The sequence below is a fragment of the Apteryx mantelli genome, chromosome 9 (assembly GCF_036417845.1).
Source record: "Apteryx mantelli isolate bAptMan1 chromosome 9, bAptMan1.hap1, whole genome shotgun sequence".
Lineage (NCBI taxonomy): Eukaryota > Metazoa > Chordata > Aves > Apterygiformes > Apterygidae > Apteryx > Apteryx mantelli.
Genome location: NC_089986.1, coordinates 30665364 through 30681535, shown reverse-complemented (window position 1 = coordinate 30681535; position 16172 = coordinate 30665364). Strand labels below are relative to the sequence as shown.

Sequence of the window (16172 nt, the reverse complement as noted above, 5' to 3'; positions counted from 1 at the left end):
GGATGTGTCGGGAGAGCCCCGAGGCAGGCAGGCAGGCAGTCGCAGAGCGCGGCCCGGCCCTCCCAGGACGCCCGCCCACCCACCCACCCACCCTCCTGTGGCCACGCTCCCCGATCCCCCGCCGAGGCCAGGCGGCCCCGCTGGAGCCCCGCGGGCTGCCGCGGTGGCACGGGACCCTGCGGCCGGCTGAAGGCACTGCCCTCCGCACTGCTCGCTGCCGGCGTCCCCGGGCAGGAGCCACCTCTGAGGTCTCTGGGCCTGCGGGACGGACTAATCTACGGCTGGGGCGGACCAACCTCCCTGAGGGTGCTGGCCCCACGTGCTTTGCCCTGGCTGTGGGGCCCATGAAATGCCACACGTGCGCCCTAACCTCCTCCCCAGCACCCCTCCTTGCTCCTCAGGCATCGCTGCCCCTGCTTTTATCTTGAAGATTTCCCTTCCCTCCCCATTTGCTCTTCCAGCCCCTTTCTCACCCTGGGGTACCAGTACAGAGGTAGCCTTTGGGTGCAGCCCCTTGCCACGGCACGTGCGGGGCCAGCCTCCTCCCAGCCCCAGCTCTTCCTCAGACCCTGGGAAGAGGGCTGGCCATTCAGTCACTTCAGGCCCACCATGAAGACAGGCCCGATTCAGCCCGGTAGCAAGAAGGGAGAAGTTCTCCCCGCTTCTGTGGCTTGGCTGGGGTTGACCATGGCCCTGCCTCTTCCTCAGTTAGATCAGTGTTTCTCCTCCGGGCACAGCTCTGTACTGTCACTCTCCAGGGCTCCTTGTCACCAACCCGGCACCCCCAGAGAGCCACGCTCAGCCACGGCCTCCCAACATGACTGACCGCAGCACAAATGGCCGGGCCCCAAACAAGTTTGGCAATCCCAGGGCATAAAGCAGTAGGAAAACAGCTCCCACTGGTTGTGTCATGCCACTGATGCCCTGTGGGCTTCCTGCAGCCGTGCACAGGGCTGGCGGCTCCAAGGATGGTCTCCCCATCACTGCCTTCCCTCCCACCCCAAGCCCTTTGATGGAGTCTCCTCCATCCCATGGGTTGCTGCTCTCTCCCCTTGGGGAGGGAGATGGGGGTGGGGGTCGAGGCAGGGAAAGACAGGGCTGGAGAACAGTTTGGGGTTGGGTTGGGTGTTAAATAAACCTAACTGCTGTCCTCTTACTTGTATTGCTGCAGCCCCCCACTTGCACCTGGGCATCATCGATTCTGAACACCCAGCGCCCGGGGATACCCACATTTGTCGTCATCTCCACGTCAGCGATGTCATCAGTGCGGGATCCGGGGATGTTGAAGTAGCGCTTTCCATCACCAGCGTTAAAACCTGCCTGGGAGGACAAGGGCAGAGAGTAGAAAGACATCAGTACATAAAAAGGGAACTCAGGTGGGTGGAGGCGAGAGGGCTCTTCACTGCGGGAGCTCAGCTCCTCTGCTGGCAGCATCATGGCCCTGCTCGACAGGCTCGCCAACCTGTTCGTTTAGCACCGAGGCCACGGGATCCCCAGCGCAAGGCTTGTTCGGATGGGGTATCTGCAGGGACCACACGAGACTGTTACCACCCAGACTTCTTTGACCTTCTTCTGTCTCTGTGGGGAGACCCACCTGCCACGGCAGGACTGTTTAGTGCGTGATGGGGACACGTGTGGCCAGGTGACACTACAAGCTGGCAGGGCCGGAGCACAGCCTGGGAGGGCTCCTTCGTGCAAGGTGCATCACGGATCAGCCTGACCAGTTCATCTGGCCTGGGAATTTTGGTACCTAACTCCCTCCTAAGGCTCGATCCAACCTGGACGTCACCAGCGCCTTCCTGGGGAGAGCGGTACAAAGCACAGCATGGGGACATGATCCTTCCCTGCCACGAGGGGATCTGGTGCACCCACGAGCAGAGGGAGCACCACGCCAGCCTGCTCTAGCTGACCCTAATGGGAGCAGGGGGGTTGCACTAAACGATCCCCAGAGATCCTTTCCAACCTCAGCTACGGGGCGACCGTGTGATCAGCCTCATCCACGCACAGGGACAACAACTGGGCGTAAAAGCAAAGGCGCTTGGCCACCCCGGGCCCAGCTTGCAGCACGCTTCTGCAGACTCGGTAACAGACTGACACTGGGCGAGGGTTTTTTTTTTTCCCCTTGAGGTTTCCGCTTCTCTTTGGCTGGTGTGAGGGTGGGGTGTTCCTGAAGTGCTGTCCACTTTCCAAGGTGTGCGGTTACTGTTCTGTTTACATCCATAAAATCCGCACTATTGAATTCTGGGATTCAAAACGTGTCCGTTTCCTTTACACCTGCAATTTCCTGCTTGCTGCAGACTTGCAGGCAGGGAGCCAAGGACACATCAACTGGTGGTAAATTCACACATCCGAAAGGGTACTGCTTTTTTTTTTTTTTCTTAAACACAACAACACAAAATGATGAAATAAAAATACAAGTGAAAGCTGTGCTGGCTGCAGCAGCTGCCGAGCTGCTCTTAAAGTCTGAGGTTAGGAAGGAAAAGGAACTAAGAGGCAGCAGCCAAGGAAAAGAACTGTGGTTTCATTATAACAAAGTGCCCTATATGGTCTCAGCTTTGGGAATGAGAGAACACAAGGATATTTAAGAACTAAAAAAAAAAAAAAAAAAGCGAGAGGAGGGAGAAACAGAGTCACCACCAAAAATCCCTTGGCTGCTTTGTGCTGCCAGTAACAAATAAAAAATGTAGTAAAAACATACAGCAGCAATGGGCTCGTAGGGCTCATGTGCTACCTGGGAGCGATGGACTGTATTCACTGCTTACCTGAGCTGCGATGCCGCCAAGCCCAGCAAAGTCCCCCCCACTGCTGGCGTGCATACCCGTGGTCCAGGTGATGGACTCATAGTTGAAGATGGTGAAGGAGAGCTTGCCATCTGTGATGAGGACTATCTGGAAAGTGTTTACCTGCAGGAAGAAGAGGAGAAAGCAGTGAGGGGATGGAAGGAGAGAAAGGAACATGATCAAGGAATGAGTGGTCCAAAAAAGGAGAGGACAGAAAATAAAATCATCGAGGAGGGAAATCTTGACTGGGAAGATGGTAACATTTGGCAGAGGGGTGTCTCTTTTAGCACTGATCCTCTTCTACTAGAGCAGGTTGTTTGGTTTAATTACTTTTTCCTCAGGGACTGGGGAAGGAGGAGAGAAAGAGATTTCAGCAGAATTTTCCATCGGGAATCCAACACAAGAGGCTTCAGGCTGGCTTGACATTAGTGTCCACAGGCACGGTAGGAGTGACAACGCTAGGCCCTTCCTGCCTGCGTTCTGGTGTCCCAGCTCTCCTGCCAGCTGCCTGGGCAGGAGCAGCAAAACGGCTCACTTCTGTTGCGGTGTCAAAAAGCAGCATTTCCATGTTTTTGTGCCAACTTCCTCAGTTTGCAGAAAGCTGTGAGCTGGGGACTTTTCATCTGGATTCAGGACTAAGAGACCCCAATGTCCAGGCAGCAGCAAATCCTTTTGGAGAGAAATTCCAGTTTCTAGTGGCATTACTGAAGGAACAGCTTGAGTGGCAGCAATCACATATAAAGGCAGATCAGCCAGCATGGGGCTACTTCGGTCTGAAAGGGGACTGAAAAGTGGTGTATGGCTGCAACGCCTTTCTCAGATCTCTAGAAGAAAGGCAGAGGTCTCATTAGGTTCTCCAGGGTGAATATGAAATCTTTTATTTAAATACATACATTTGTCTTTGGATCCCTAGAGCTTAGAAATAAGTCCTAGATAATGTTGGCCGAGTCTCTTTAGCTGATTCCCAGGAAGGATTACTGCAAGCGCTCAGCCCTACAGGGTAGCCTCATCCAGGAGAGATGCGTTACAGTGAAGGGGAACAGAAAGCACAAGAATTCAGGGAGAAATTTTCAGACCAACTTTCGTAAGCTGTCCAACATTCGGACTCCATGCACATGACCTCAGCATGGTCAAAGGTGGGCAAATGCAATCCAGCTGCCTGAGAAGGGGGACACCAGTGATTCCCAGCCTCAAAAGGGCACAGGGATGGGAGTTACTTTTGCAAAGCTGGTGCTACAGGTGCTGTTCTGTTGCAGCAAGGAACCAAACAGGGTTGAGGTGACGACCACTGCATCACCAGAATGGCCAAGAGTAGAAACCAGGTTCATTGCCCCTAACCCCCAACTAGTCACTGGGAAAATGCAGGCAGTTCTACAATTCGGTTCCTCTCACCCGAACATCTAGGAGATGAGACGAAAAGGGGAGCATTCCCTTTTGCTCAGCTAGGACCTAACTGAGCTGTAGATGTCCACATGGCAAATGGTTGATATAAAGGGGTGTCCAGTGTGGGAAGAGGCAGAGGCCATCAAGGATGTTTTGCAGTTCCTTTGGACCCCAATCTGGGTCTGGCCACATGCAAACTCACCCTGAGAAAGAGCGAGCAAGGGCACTTGTGCCTGGGAGACCTGGCACTCACCCCGTACCTTTGCAGCGAGCAGCGGCAGGCGAATGTCAGCCAGTGGAATACACCGAGCAGTCTGGTGGCAGCTACATGCAACCACCCAGCTGGGGAGAGTGGAGAAGTGCCACAAAGCTTTCTTTGCAATGGGCTGAGCCTTCAGGTTGCTCAACCTGAGTGGAGTCTTTGGATTCAGTTTAGTCCCACTCATGATTATGAAGGTATGGGACAGGAGCAATTTGATGTTATATGAGCAAAGCTGTTGTAGAAGAAAGGTGCCAAAGCTATGGTTCCACCAGAAACTCCTTTAAAAAAAAAAAATCCCTAAATAGCTGCCCCTAATTTGTAAGGGCTTGCACACAGAGAGGAGGATGTCTCCAGCTTCTTCTCTCCTGGCTCACCCAGGGCCAGCGACAGAGCATCAGCCTCTGGCACTTCAGGACCGTCCAGGATTTTGTGGTGTACCTGCTTCCCATCACCCGCCGGTGCCCACGCTAATGCCCCAACCACTCACTGGAGAGAACGAACTTCCCCCGAAGAAGGTCACTCGGTACCAGGTAGCAATGAAAACCCACTGTGCGGAGAAGTCGGGGAACTCGGGGAAATACTGTGCAATGTCTTTGGTCGCTCGCTCCAAGATGGCCTGGTCTTTGCTCTCCCGGTAATACACATCGCCTGCCCGCCGATTATCCACATCCGCCCAGAAGGCTGCTACCACGCGCCGGTCCTTGGAAATCGGGAACGCGACTGGCGTGAACTGGGAAACCTCTTTCAGGAAAGAGATGATCCCGTTGTTGTTAACCTGTGAGGGGGGGAAAAAAAAGAGGCAAGCATGACAGCAACGAAGAGTCAGGAAGGACGGTCCGGTGGCGAAAGAGTCACCGCGTAACAGGGGACCCTCGCTCGGAGCTCTGCTCCGCCACGCGCTTTCCGTGGGATCTCCGAGGAGCAGAGCGGGCCTGGGCTCGAGCCGGCACCGTTCCCGCACGTGGCGTCGCCTCCAGGCCGCCGGGATCCGCTCTCCGTGGCTCGCCCCAGGGCATGGGGCAGCCGGGACAGAGCCAAATCCCTCGCGAAAGGGCAGGGGCACCCAAAAGCAACGGCGGGGCTGTCACCGGCTGTGCTGAGGGCGCGTGCCGCACGTCCAGAGGGCGCGGCGAGGCGCTGGAGGCTGCCTGAATCCCCGGAGCAGACACCAAGGACAACGCAAGCCAGTCCCGAGCAGCACAAACACTTCTTTGGGGACGTTCTCAGGCTCTGACGCGCCAGCACTGCCCTCCCTCTGCAGTCAGGGGCCGAGGGACTGAATTCTTATTTTAGAGGCACTTTTTACCTTTTTATTCCGCCCCCCCCTTCCACAAATATTGGAGCGCTTCCCCTTCCTGCCCTTTGAAGCGCAGACGTGCCCCTCGCTTCAGCGCCGACGGCCCGTACGGGAAAAGCGGCCTCCCCCGCCTCCTGCCTTCGCTCGCTCGCTCGCTCGCCGGGAAGGCGGCGCGGGCCGGCCAGCCTGGGGGTCCGCGGAGGCAGCCTGAACAAGCCGGGCCCTGTTCTCCCGCCGGAGACGGGCCAGAGGAAGCAGGAACAGCTGAGAAAACTGGGGCAGCCGCGGCGGTTTAAGCAAACGGCGCCCAGGCCGTTCGGGCTGCCCCTGCCAGGCGCTTCCTCTTCCTCTCCTTCGGGGACACGGGTCCCCTTGCCTTCCCCGAGCGAAGGGACAAAAGCAACGCCAAGCTCTCAGGCGCAACCTCAGGGCTCCCTGCCAGGCCTCAAAGCCCTGAGCAGCGGCGAGAGAGATGCAAGTGTCTGAGCGACCCTTCCTAGGAAACCACAGGCAGAAGAACCTGCTATAAACCCAGCTGGTGAAGCCAGTCCGCCCTGGGGCTGAGGGGCAGGGACGGGGCAGTGGTTCTTCTCCTGGTGCTCCAAGCTAGCTAACGAGCGGCTAAGCTAATCAGCTCATTTTCCCCACGTGACCAGGTACCACCATCCCATCAAAAGCCTCCTAGGTGCTGGCTTGGCCTCTGCAGGCAGCACCTCTGTAGACTGCTCTTGTTGAAATTGGGGATGCCAGACACATGGGGATGAGCAACCACCCTCGCAGGCTTGCAAACAAGGTGCTCTGCAGTCCTCAGGCCCCAACCAGGCTCCGAGCTGGTGCAAAGCCGTTCTCCAGCACTAATTAGCTGTGCCAATTAAAATCACAGGATTTGTGACCCTTTGGGGAAGCTGCCCTGTGCTGCAGACTGCTGAGATGTCTCAGCCTTCCAGAGCAGTGAGTGGCAGAGCAGGCTGGAAACAGCCAGCGAGATCCTGGGTGCAAGCTCGAATGTGCTACCGGGCAGTTGCTGCAGAAAAGGCAGCACGGGAGAGCCAGCCCCAGCTAGGGTGAAAGCTGCCACCAGCCCTGCGAATGAAGCCCCCTCTTACTTAGCTAATTCCTTCCCTGCCATGTGCTTTACAAAGATCATCTCACATCTCAGGAATGAGGAGAAACCACGAATGCTCTGAACTCTGGCCCAAATCAAAACCCACAGTGAAAATATTCCAGGGGAAATAGGCCTGAACGCTGTTTGTAGATGGAATTCGAGCTGAAATGCAGGTGTTACATTTTTGGGGTTTTGTTTTGCCTTTTTGAGCAAACTTTGGATTCAAGCAATTTTCTGTGTGCGAGAGGCTGGTCATGGCCCAGGAATTCAGGCCCAGCCCATGAATCACAGGAACATTGTGCGGGAAGCACCAGGCTCCGGCGAGGAGCGGGCTGGGGACAGCTCCTCCACGGGCATAAATCAACACAGGGGCATTGATTAAGATGAGTTGCTTCAGCTCAAGGCCCAAAGGCTTTCCAAGGCGGGACCTCAGCCCTGACCCTTTTTTAGCCCGGCGGAGGCTGCATGAACGTCAGCTCTGGGTGAGAAGGAAGGGAGCTCTCGTGTCTAGCAGCAGCCTCTTCCAACCCGTGGCATCCGCTGCAAAAGCAACAACAGTGCTCCTGATTTATGGCTGCGGGTCACAGGGGACACATGCCGCAGCTGGGGAGAAAGTACCAAATCTGCGCCTTTAGGCCAAAAGCAGATCTTCAAGGCTTCAGAGAGTTCATTAAAATAAGTAAATAAATAAAAGGACACTTAACAGAGTTTCGCCTGCTCTGCAATGGCATGAAAACATCCAGACACGGGACATCCTATGCAGGCAACACCCTGGGGGTAGGGGAAAGCGGATGGAGAGGTTCCCAAAGGGAGCTGAGATCACCCTGGGCTTTTAACACATTTGCCTGGAGACAAGATGCAGCTGGAGGAAGTAGCCTCTGCCTTCAGCGCATGTGGTCGGAGTGCTATTTTCAGGGTTTGGGATGCAGCAAGAGAGGAAAGGCAGGAAAAAACCTCTCTTGACATGGGGAAATTCTCGTGAAAAAGCAGAGGCAGCAAGGGGAAAGGGCTCAAAGGGAGATGCTCTGGCCCCCACTTGGCTCGGGAGGACATCCTACAAGCTCTTTGCCACACACCAAACGCTGCAGGGCTTTCACCCTCCTTGCGCTGCCTGGTCGCTGCTGCATACGGGCACGTCCTCTTTGCTCCCCCTGCCCGCAGGGCTCTCCGCGACCAGCAGCAAGGCGTGCAGGAGCACACAGCACCCCAGCACGTGCCACCGCGCTACGTCTAACCTGAGCTATGAGGGAGTTTCCTCCTGGCCCCGAGAACAGCCGAGGGCCCAGAGTGTGCGCGGGAGTGATTTAACCAGCCTGTGAGGGGCTGCCTCTCTGCTAGCGGGTCCCGCTGTGCTTCCTGGCTTTGGTTGCACAGATGCGCTACGTGGAGCGCTGCTGGGGCAGGTGGCCTCTCTGCGGGGACACGGCACGGCCACGCGGCCTCCAGCATGGAAATCTGAGTGGGTCACGGACCCTGCTGCGTTTACAACTGCTGGGGCTGTGCACCAGGCTAGTGGGGTAGGAAATGGGTGCCTGGCGGGAGGAACGGGCTCTCGCGTGGCCTGCGGAAGGGTGGGGAGGAGGCTCTCAAGCAGAGACCCAAGTCCCTGCCCAGGAAAGCAAAGTCCCTGCCCACACAGCAAACACAGACTTGGGCACACACAGAGAAAGGAGGCAGCATCACGTTTAGATGCTACAAAAGGAGCTGGGAACACGCGTCACATCAGGAACCATGCTAAACTCACTGCGACTGCACTCCTGATCCCCTTAGTCCCACCCGGAGCGGCCTGGAGAGGATCCACGCGCGCAGTCCCCGAGAAGGGTTTCCAGCCCCGGGAAGCTTTGACACAGTTAATTTGCGCTGGCTTGGCTCTCCGGGCTGCTAACAAAGGTTCCCAGCGAGAGGGCTGCCGTCAGCGGAGCGTGCCGCGGAGCCACCGGACAGCGGGCGCGCGAGGCGGGCCCTCCGTGCAAGCACGGGGCAGTTGTTGCCATGACCAAGGGGAATACGGTTCCCGTTTCACAAACCCTTCGTAACCGTTTCGTGTCCGCAGAGGAACGTTCTACCCATTATTAAAGCAAGATGGGAAAGAGCCGAAGCCAAGGTTTCTTCTTTTAAAGAAGGAGGGGTAGGGGTTTAGAGGCAAGCCTCAAGGGTCAAGGTTTCCAGGTGAGTCCTCGGCACTCGAGATTCACGCACCGGTCATGCGGAGGGAAGGCACCCGGCTCCCCTGGGCTCCTCTGAGATATCGGCGTGCGAAACCACCCTCCCAGGGCGCTGGCTTCCCAGGGCACCGCTTCGCCAGCCGTGCTTGCTGGCTCCTCGCAGAGCAGCAGGCCTGCCGTGCAGATGCCTGTGCCGGGGGTGGGGGGCAAGCTGCCTCTGCAAAGCCGGGCATCCGTCCGCACGCTCCGCCGGGGAGTCCCATGGGTGCAAAGGTGCAGCCACCTCGCGCCCTCTGACTGCAAGGCTCACCCCTTTGCCGCAGCCCCTCCGCCAGCTCTGGTCCTGGAGGCTCATGGCAAGCAGGGCTATTTTATGCGTGCTTGAGGTCCCTGTCCTGTACCTGGGGTGCTCCCCCAACACTGTCACCTCTCCCTGTGACAAGCACATGGCTTAGGGCATGTTCTGAGGCCAGGGCCAGCGCCTGACCTCTGGGAAAGAGCAGGTTAGCTCTGCACCGGCCCCGTGCCAGGGCGCTGAGAGCCCTGCAGCAAAACACACAGTGCTGCCTGTGCAGGTAAGAGTCCCTCTGCCCGTCACCCACCCCCTCACTCTCAGGGGACCCCACAGCTCAGCTGCAGGGTGATGAGCTCCAAGACCTAGGTATAGCCTTGGTTCCGCTATGGACTTGTTAGGAGACAGCTGGCATGTCACTTGGCTTCTTCAAGCCTCTCTTTCCTCCCCCAATCTCTTCTCTCTCGACTTGGCCTTCCTCTTGCTGCGGATTCGTACAGTACCTTGCAGCACAGCCATCTAATCTTTCTCTAAAAGTCAAAATCCCAACAAACAAGCCTCAAACAAACCCAAGAAGTCCAAGATCAAATAAATGCCCCGCAAATTAGCTGGGCCCTTGTGTCTTGGTCTTCTCGTGTTTTCTGTGGCCCAGCCTCCCTGCGCAAAGTCAGCATGGCATCACAGCATGAGCACTGCAAACAAGCAGACCTCTTCCACCTGACTGCAGAGCTGGTATTTTTTCCTTGGGAAAATCACCAGGCTACAGACAAGTGAGGTTCAAACAAACTCCTGCACTTAGCCCAGATGATGTGTCGGAGTGTCTTGGCTTGTCCTGTAGTGAGACTGTTCATGAGGCTCATCTCAAACAGATGCCACCGAGCTGATGCTCAGCCCTATGCTTCTAAGCAGAAGGGCTGTGTGGGACAGACCCTCGCTGCCAGTGCCACATGCAAAGGTATTTGCTAGTCAGCTCAGCATTGCCTGTGGGCCATGCAAAGATACTGTGTGTAACCGAGTGCATTGAGTCCAGACCCAGCAGGTGAAGCAGTCCTTGGAAACTGGTGGAGAAGCACTGATAGAAGAGCAGCCCCACCTGGTATTTCAACACTTCCTAGACCAGATGCCTCCTGACAGAGTGAATAAGGAATAGATAGATGTCCTCGAGGAGAAAAGGCATTTCCACATCTCCAGCTGGGGACAGAACAAGCAGCTTCTGGCACCCCTGTAAACTCCTGCTTACCATGGGCACTCATGGCAAACACATGAAGACCCAAGGTGGGGTTACAAAGCCATACATAGATGTAGAGGCCTCAGCAAAGGGAGTTTTAGCCTGGCTTCCTAAGTAGACCTTGGGAGACCAAACTCTCTGTTGTTGGTCTGTCCCATAAGCCAGTTTTGAATTGCTGGTCAACTTTGGCCAAATCTGGGAGAGGGGAAGAGATTGCCAAGACACTGAAACACACATCAAGCTGCCCTTGAATAGCCCTTGAACACTGGGCACACAGAGAGTAAGTGCAACCCTTACTAGATACCAAAAAGAGTCCACATCTGCACACTTTCCCCTCTCCCCCATCTCAACAGAAGAAAATCGGGTTTCTGTGGTTCTGCTGCCCACAGAACAACTTGTATGCTAGCGAGTTCACCTTCATCTCCTCCATCCCCAAAGGACACATGCCCAGGGGCACGAATGCGCTGGGTGGGAGCCTGGTTGGGCCCCCCTGGGCAGAGAGGGGCCTAGGCCCATGGAACACGGCACCCCACAACGTCCAGCACAACCAGGGCTGGGCAGGGCTGGCACATGCCTGAGATAGCAGGTCTCCTCTGGGCAGAGTGTGTTTTAGCCCATGAAAATGGGTAACATACGAAAGAAAGTGAATACCCCTTGTGATGTTGGCTTTTCCACCATATTTTCAAGAGGGCAAGACTTCACCCCATCCCAAAGCAGGAGCTGGAGTGAAACCTTCAGGCTCCCAAACTGGATGTTTTCCTCCAGTTCTTTATTGCCCTCAAACCCTGGATTCACTGCCCATCCCCCATGGGGAGCCAGACCCTGCCGTTCCTGTGCAGGCTTGGCACCTGGCGAAGAGATGGCCCACCAACATGGTCCCAGGTCACCCAGGGGCTGCAGAAGGCTGAGCCTGGGCTGCAGACCAAGATCACCGCCAGGTTGCCCTCAAGCACGTCACCTCGCGAACCCTGCTGCATGAAGCCTGGGACGAAGGGAAGAGAGCAAGAGAGGCCCTTGAAAACCTCAGGTGGCTGCTTCTACTGCAGCAGCCACACTGCGGTATCGCTCCGCGCTTCCCCCGCTGCCCGCGCCCCTGCCTCCTCCTCGTGCTCTGCGAGCTCAGCACCCAGCTCCCTCCGCAGCAGTGTCTGCGTGCGGTGCCAGTTCCTGTGCCTGCCGAGTTCAGACTCATCCCTGCCAGGCCAAGGAACGGCTGAGGGCCTGGTGGGTCGCGTGGAGAGCCACCTGAGAAACGGGAGGGAGGCAAACAGGATGCAACAAGCTCCCTGTGCACTGTGCCCCCCTTCCTCCCCGGGCCCCTTCTCTCAGCACACCTGGCCCGTTGTGCAACGCTGTGCGTGGGCAAAAATTCCTTCCTCGGCCGAGCTGCTGCGGTCGGCTTTGTGCCCCGTGGCAATTGCTCTGCTAATCCCAACGGGAGCAGGCTTAACCCCATGATGCTTCCAGAGCAGCACAACACAACCCTGGCCGGGATCGGAGCCTGAACCGCCGGCAAAGCTGGCTCCACTGCAGCTGCCGGCCGCTCTCGCCGCCTGGCTGCTGCAGACCCAAGCAGGGTGGCAGGGGGAAGAGAGACGCAGGGCCTGAGACGTTAGGGGACAAAAGCAGCTGGATGTTTGGCTGCTTGAACACGGGCATCCGATAAGGAGGCAGAGCGCCCCAAAGGCGTGCGATGTGGGAAAGGCATGCTCCCCTCCGGGGTTTGCGAGGAGGGCTGGGAAAGGAGAGGCTCAGCTCCCCATCACGCTGTCCCCACAGGCACAGCAGTTCCCACCCTGGGCAGCTGGCAGCTCCATACCTACGCAAGCACCGAGCTGGCACAGACAAGGTCCTTCCTCCTCACAGTGGCACTTCCTACTTTCCACAGTGGTCAGCTTCCTACTTTCTGAGTTGTATTAAAAACTAGAACCAGAAGCCCCTGGCAGGGACCAAAACAGAGGCACTAACTTGAATGAAGGGAAGGGCTGGAGACTTTCCAGGCGGACATGGAGCCCCAGAGCCCCTTTGTCTCTCCCAGTCAAGATCACCCCATCCACCTTCTAGCCTCTGAGAGCACCCGATTCCCTCATTTCCTTGCATGAAACAGGCTGGAAACCTTGCTTCCTGGACACCTGAGTAAAGTCAGGGCTATTTGCAGTTCCTGAGAGCAGCTAAGGGCTGAGGGCTCAGCTCTAGAAGTGGCCATGAGCCCAAAGACTATCCTGGCCACCTGGAGCGCATGACCCAACCGTGAGAAACCTTTGGGGTCCCATCCACACCTCTCGCCCGCCTCGCCGAGCACTGCGAACCTCACCTTTTTGGCCAGAGCCCCGCTGGGATGTTGCTACACGCAAAGGCCCGTGAAGCATTTTCGTGCCCTGACACAACTGCAGGGGCTGAGCGGCTGCCAGAGGCTCCTAATCTCTGCGAGCACACAGCCCCCATTGTGTCTGCCGGGTTCGAGTTCTCGTTAAATCGACAGGCTCGCAAAGGGGAGAGGAACCTCCTCCTCCTCCAGCACCCCTCCCGTCCTCCCTCGCTCTCCTGCCTTAACGCGTCCTAGAGGCGTCAAGACACGGCTCGGCGCTCCCGGAGGCAAGCTCCAGGTCGAGGTTGGCCCCGGGGAGCGCCCCGCAAGCCATCCGAGTAAGAGCCCTCCGGGCATCCACCTGCTGACTCCTGGCATACCACTTCAGACGCCCTAATCCCGCGGATTAATCCAATTATCCCCCAGGCAGGGCAATACCAACAGGGACTCGGAGTCCCCCAGGGCTGGAGTCGAACAGGGCAGGAATTTGCAACCTTTCGCAGAGCCCCGCGAACAACCCCGGCTGCTCAGACAATGCAGCTTTGCCTGTCGTCCGGGGCTCAAAGTCAACACAGCCTAAAACACGAAGGGGACCACGGCATTTCCCAGGGCTCCTCCTCCACCCCTCACCCTCCAGTCTGCCCTGAGGGATTTAGCTGTCTCCCTTCCCAAAAGGGAGAAGAAAAATATTGTGATAAGCAAGGGCACACAGCGGGAGGGTAGAGGCAGGGCCCCTTCTGAGCAGCACTGCCCCCACCAGCCACGGGCTCAGGTCCTCTCCTGCTTTCCCCAGCCTGTGCTGGGACAGGGACCATTAGCACGCCCGCGACAGCCGAGACTCCTTTCAGTGCCGTGGAAGCACTTCTGTGCCCCGTGTGGATGTCCACAAAGGTCTTTTGCCAGCAGCTATATGGAGAAACACGCTGCACGCACAAGCCTTGAGGCGCCGAGCTTGCTGGGCGTAACGAGGGGCAGGGGCCAAACGCCAGGGGCATCCCATCCCACGTGCTATCAGCACAGCAAGTCACGACCCTCCAGTGGCAGATCAAACCTCCTTCACTTTGCTTCTTTACCGACTTTGCAGGCTCCAGTCCTACAAAGGACACAAAAACGTGCTTGGCTGCAGTGCCTGGAGCTGCCAGGACCGGCTCACCTCGAGGTGAGGTATGTGCTAGCAGGGCTGGGGCCCGAGACATTAGCAGCAATGACGGACACAGTTTCTGTTGGAAGGGGCTTTTCCAAATGGGCAGCGTCTTTCAAACTCTCACCGTGTTTGGCTTGAGCTTTCTGCCTTTGCTGCCGAAAGGCAGCTGCTTCTAGGCACGGCTGCATCCCCGTGTGCTTTGGGCTGCAACGAAAGGCCTTGAAAATACTCCACAGGCGAAAATCAGGCTTAGGACTGACCCCCGCCTTCACTACACTGTGTAACACTTCCAGCAAGAGGCCGTTCAAAGAGAGCGGACCCAACAGAGAAATGGGGAAAACCCTAAGGAAGAATAAATCCTGCTCCCTGGGCAGCCCTAGGCTAAAAGAGTTTGTGCTGTGAAGGACACGAGGCCAGGCCACCAAGCGGTGTAGGGAAAGTTTCTCCCGGGGAAAGGCAGGCTGAGGTTAAAAAAAAAAAGAGAGAAAGAGAGTCGGGACAAGCAGAGGAAGAGAAAAAGATGCCTAGCACCTCTGGGAAGTCCTTGAAGAGAAGGATGCTAGCACAGGGACGTGCCTTGGGACAGCAACGGGGTACAACATCTGGCTAAGGAGAGCTCCTGCTCTCTTAGGACAGGGATGACAGCACGAGCCTCAAGCGTGAAGCTGTCCTGGCCGTGAAAGCTGGAGGAGCCAGCTTCCCCAGCACGCCGTGCTGGAGGATGCTCAAGGCACACCGGCGCCAGCGGCAGCCCAGCACCGCGCTGGTACCGCCTGGCAGGTAGAGGCACACACCTTCCAGGCCAACACGCCGCATCCCCAGCGAGCCCTCCGACACCGATGCCCCCGTCTCCGGAGAGCGGGGCCATGCCCAGTGCTGGCACGTCCCCAGGCAGCTCCTCTCTGCCTGCAGCGGGGGACTGGGTCTCCGGGAGGAGCGCGTTGTTTTCCCCCCGGCTACGCTTCCTAGGAGTGCTGGGGACGGGGGCAGCCTGGAGGAATTCCTGAGAGCCGATAAGCCAGGCGCTGCAGCGAGCGAGGAGGAAGCCTCCCACCTCCCCCACCCGGGCCGGTTCACGGTAGGGAATTGGGAGAGGGCCTCTGAAAACAGATGTAGCCTGTCCGCTCTGCTCGGGAACCGAGCGAGCCTCCCAGCCCCGCCGGCTGCTCCCAGCTCCTCAGGCACCTCGTCCCCCCGAGCCCAGCAGCCTGCACAATCTCCCTCTCACTTTGACACAGCAGAGCCCAGAACCGCACGGTCAGCTTAACTCCCTCCCCGAGGTGCGGCTCCAAAGCGGAGACCATTAGGTTGTCCAGTCCGACCTCCCAGGCAAACACAGAGATCTCCTCCTGCCAGCTGCAGTCTCAGGGGAAAAACCCACCAGCTCCTCCATGATCCTGTCACTGGGAAGAAAAGACATCTTCAGGGTAGACCCCAAAGGAGGGCACAAGCCCCATCTAGGCCCATGGAAACGTGTGGCTGGACCACAGCCAAGAGCTCCTGCCAGAAAAAAAGGCAAGTTTTCCTGTTGAAGAAAACAGGCTTTACGACCAGGCACCACTTCTGCCCCCACTAAAGCCTGAGCTACCGCATCCTTCAGGAACACCGTTCTGCTCTCGGAACAAGGGAGTTCCCCAAATTCTGGCTACCCTCACTGACTCAAGGACCCTCCTGACCACCATCATTGGCTTTCGGAGCGCTAGAGGCCAAAGGCAGCTCCCTAGCACACTGCCCGTTCAACTCATGGCAAATGCTTAGTGGCAGGCGACGGGTACGTGCAGCAGTTGCTCATTTGCTAGGTCCTGCTGGCTTCAGCAGGGCCAGGGCTTTGCGACTTGACTTGGGTGGGAGTTATCAGAGCCTGGCTCAGAGGCATCACAATCACTGAAATATCCTGGCTCGCATCGCCCTGGAGGACTGGTTTAAACATGGTGTTTTTGGTGTCAGCAGGAAACAAGGTTCTTTGGACGCTGGCCAGCAAGGTGGGAGGGACGAGGACATGCCTCCACGATCAGACTTTGCATTTGCGGGGTTCCTTCTGCTGGAGGCTGCTGAAAGATTTTCTAACCTGAACAAAGCCTGTCCTGGTCGAGAAGCAGGCTAGAGGACTCCCAAGTCCTGTGGCAAGACTGCTGCAGGCTGAGCATGAAACTTTATCTTTTAACTTTGAGTCACACCCTTCCTCCTTACAACCACTTCCCAGACTCC

General features: G+C 57.2%; 1 protein-coding gene across 6 annotated transcripts in view; it reads right to left on the bottom strand.

The window, feature by feature from the left end:
- The window catches only part of SNED1 (sushi, nidogen and EGF like domains 1), a 40278-nt gene that overhangs the window by 20221 nt on the left and 3885 nt on the right, over positions 1 to 16172 (bottom strand). For 4 of the 6 annotated variants that reach the window (XM_067302077.1, XM_067302078.1, XM_067302079.1 and 1 more), the window contains exons 2-4: positions 4913 to 5200; positions 2763 to 2903; positions 1158 to 1320 (exon numbers count right to left, since the gene is read on the bottom strand). In XM_067302077.1, coding sequence (XP_067158178.1) covers positions 1158 to 1320; positions 2763 to 2903; positions 4913 to 5200 — 592 coding nt within the window. Of the gene's footprint in view, positions 1 to 1157; positions 1321 to 2762; positions 2904 to 3110; positions 3659 to 4912; positions 5201 to 16172 lie in introns of those variants that run through there. The other 2 variants (XM_067302082.1, XM_067302081.1) reach the window with 2 other exon arrangements.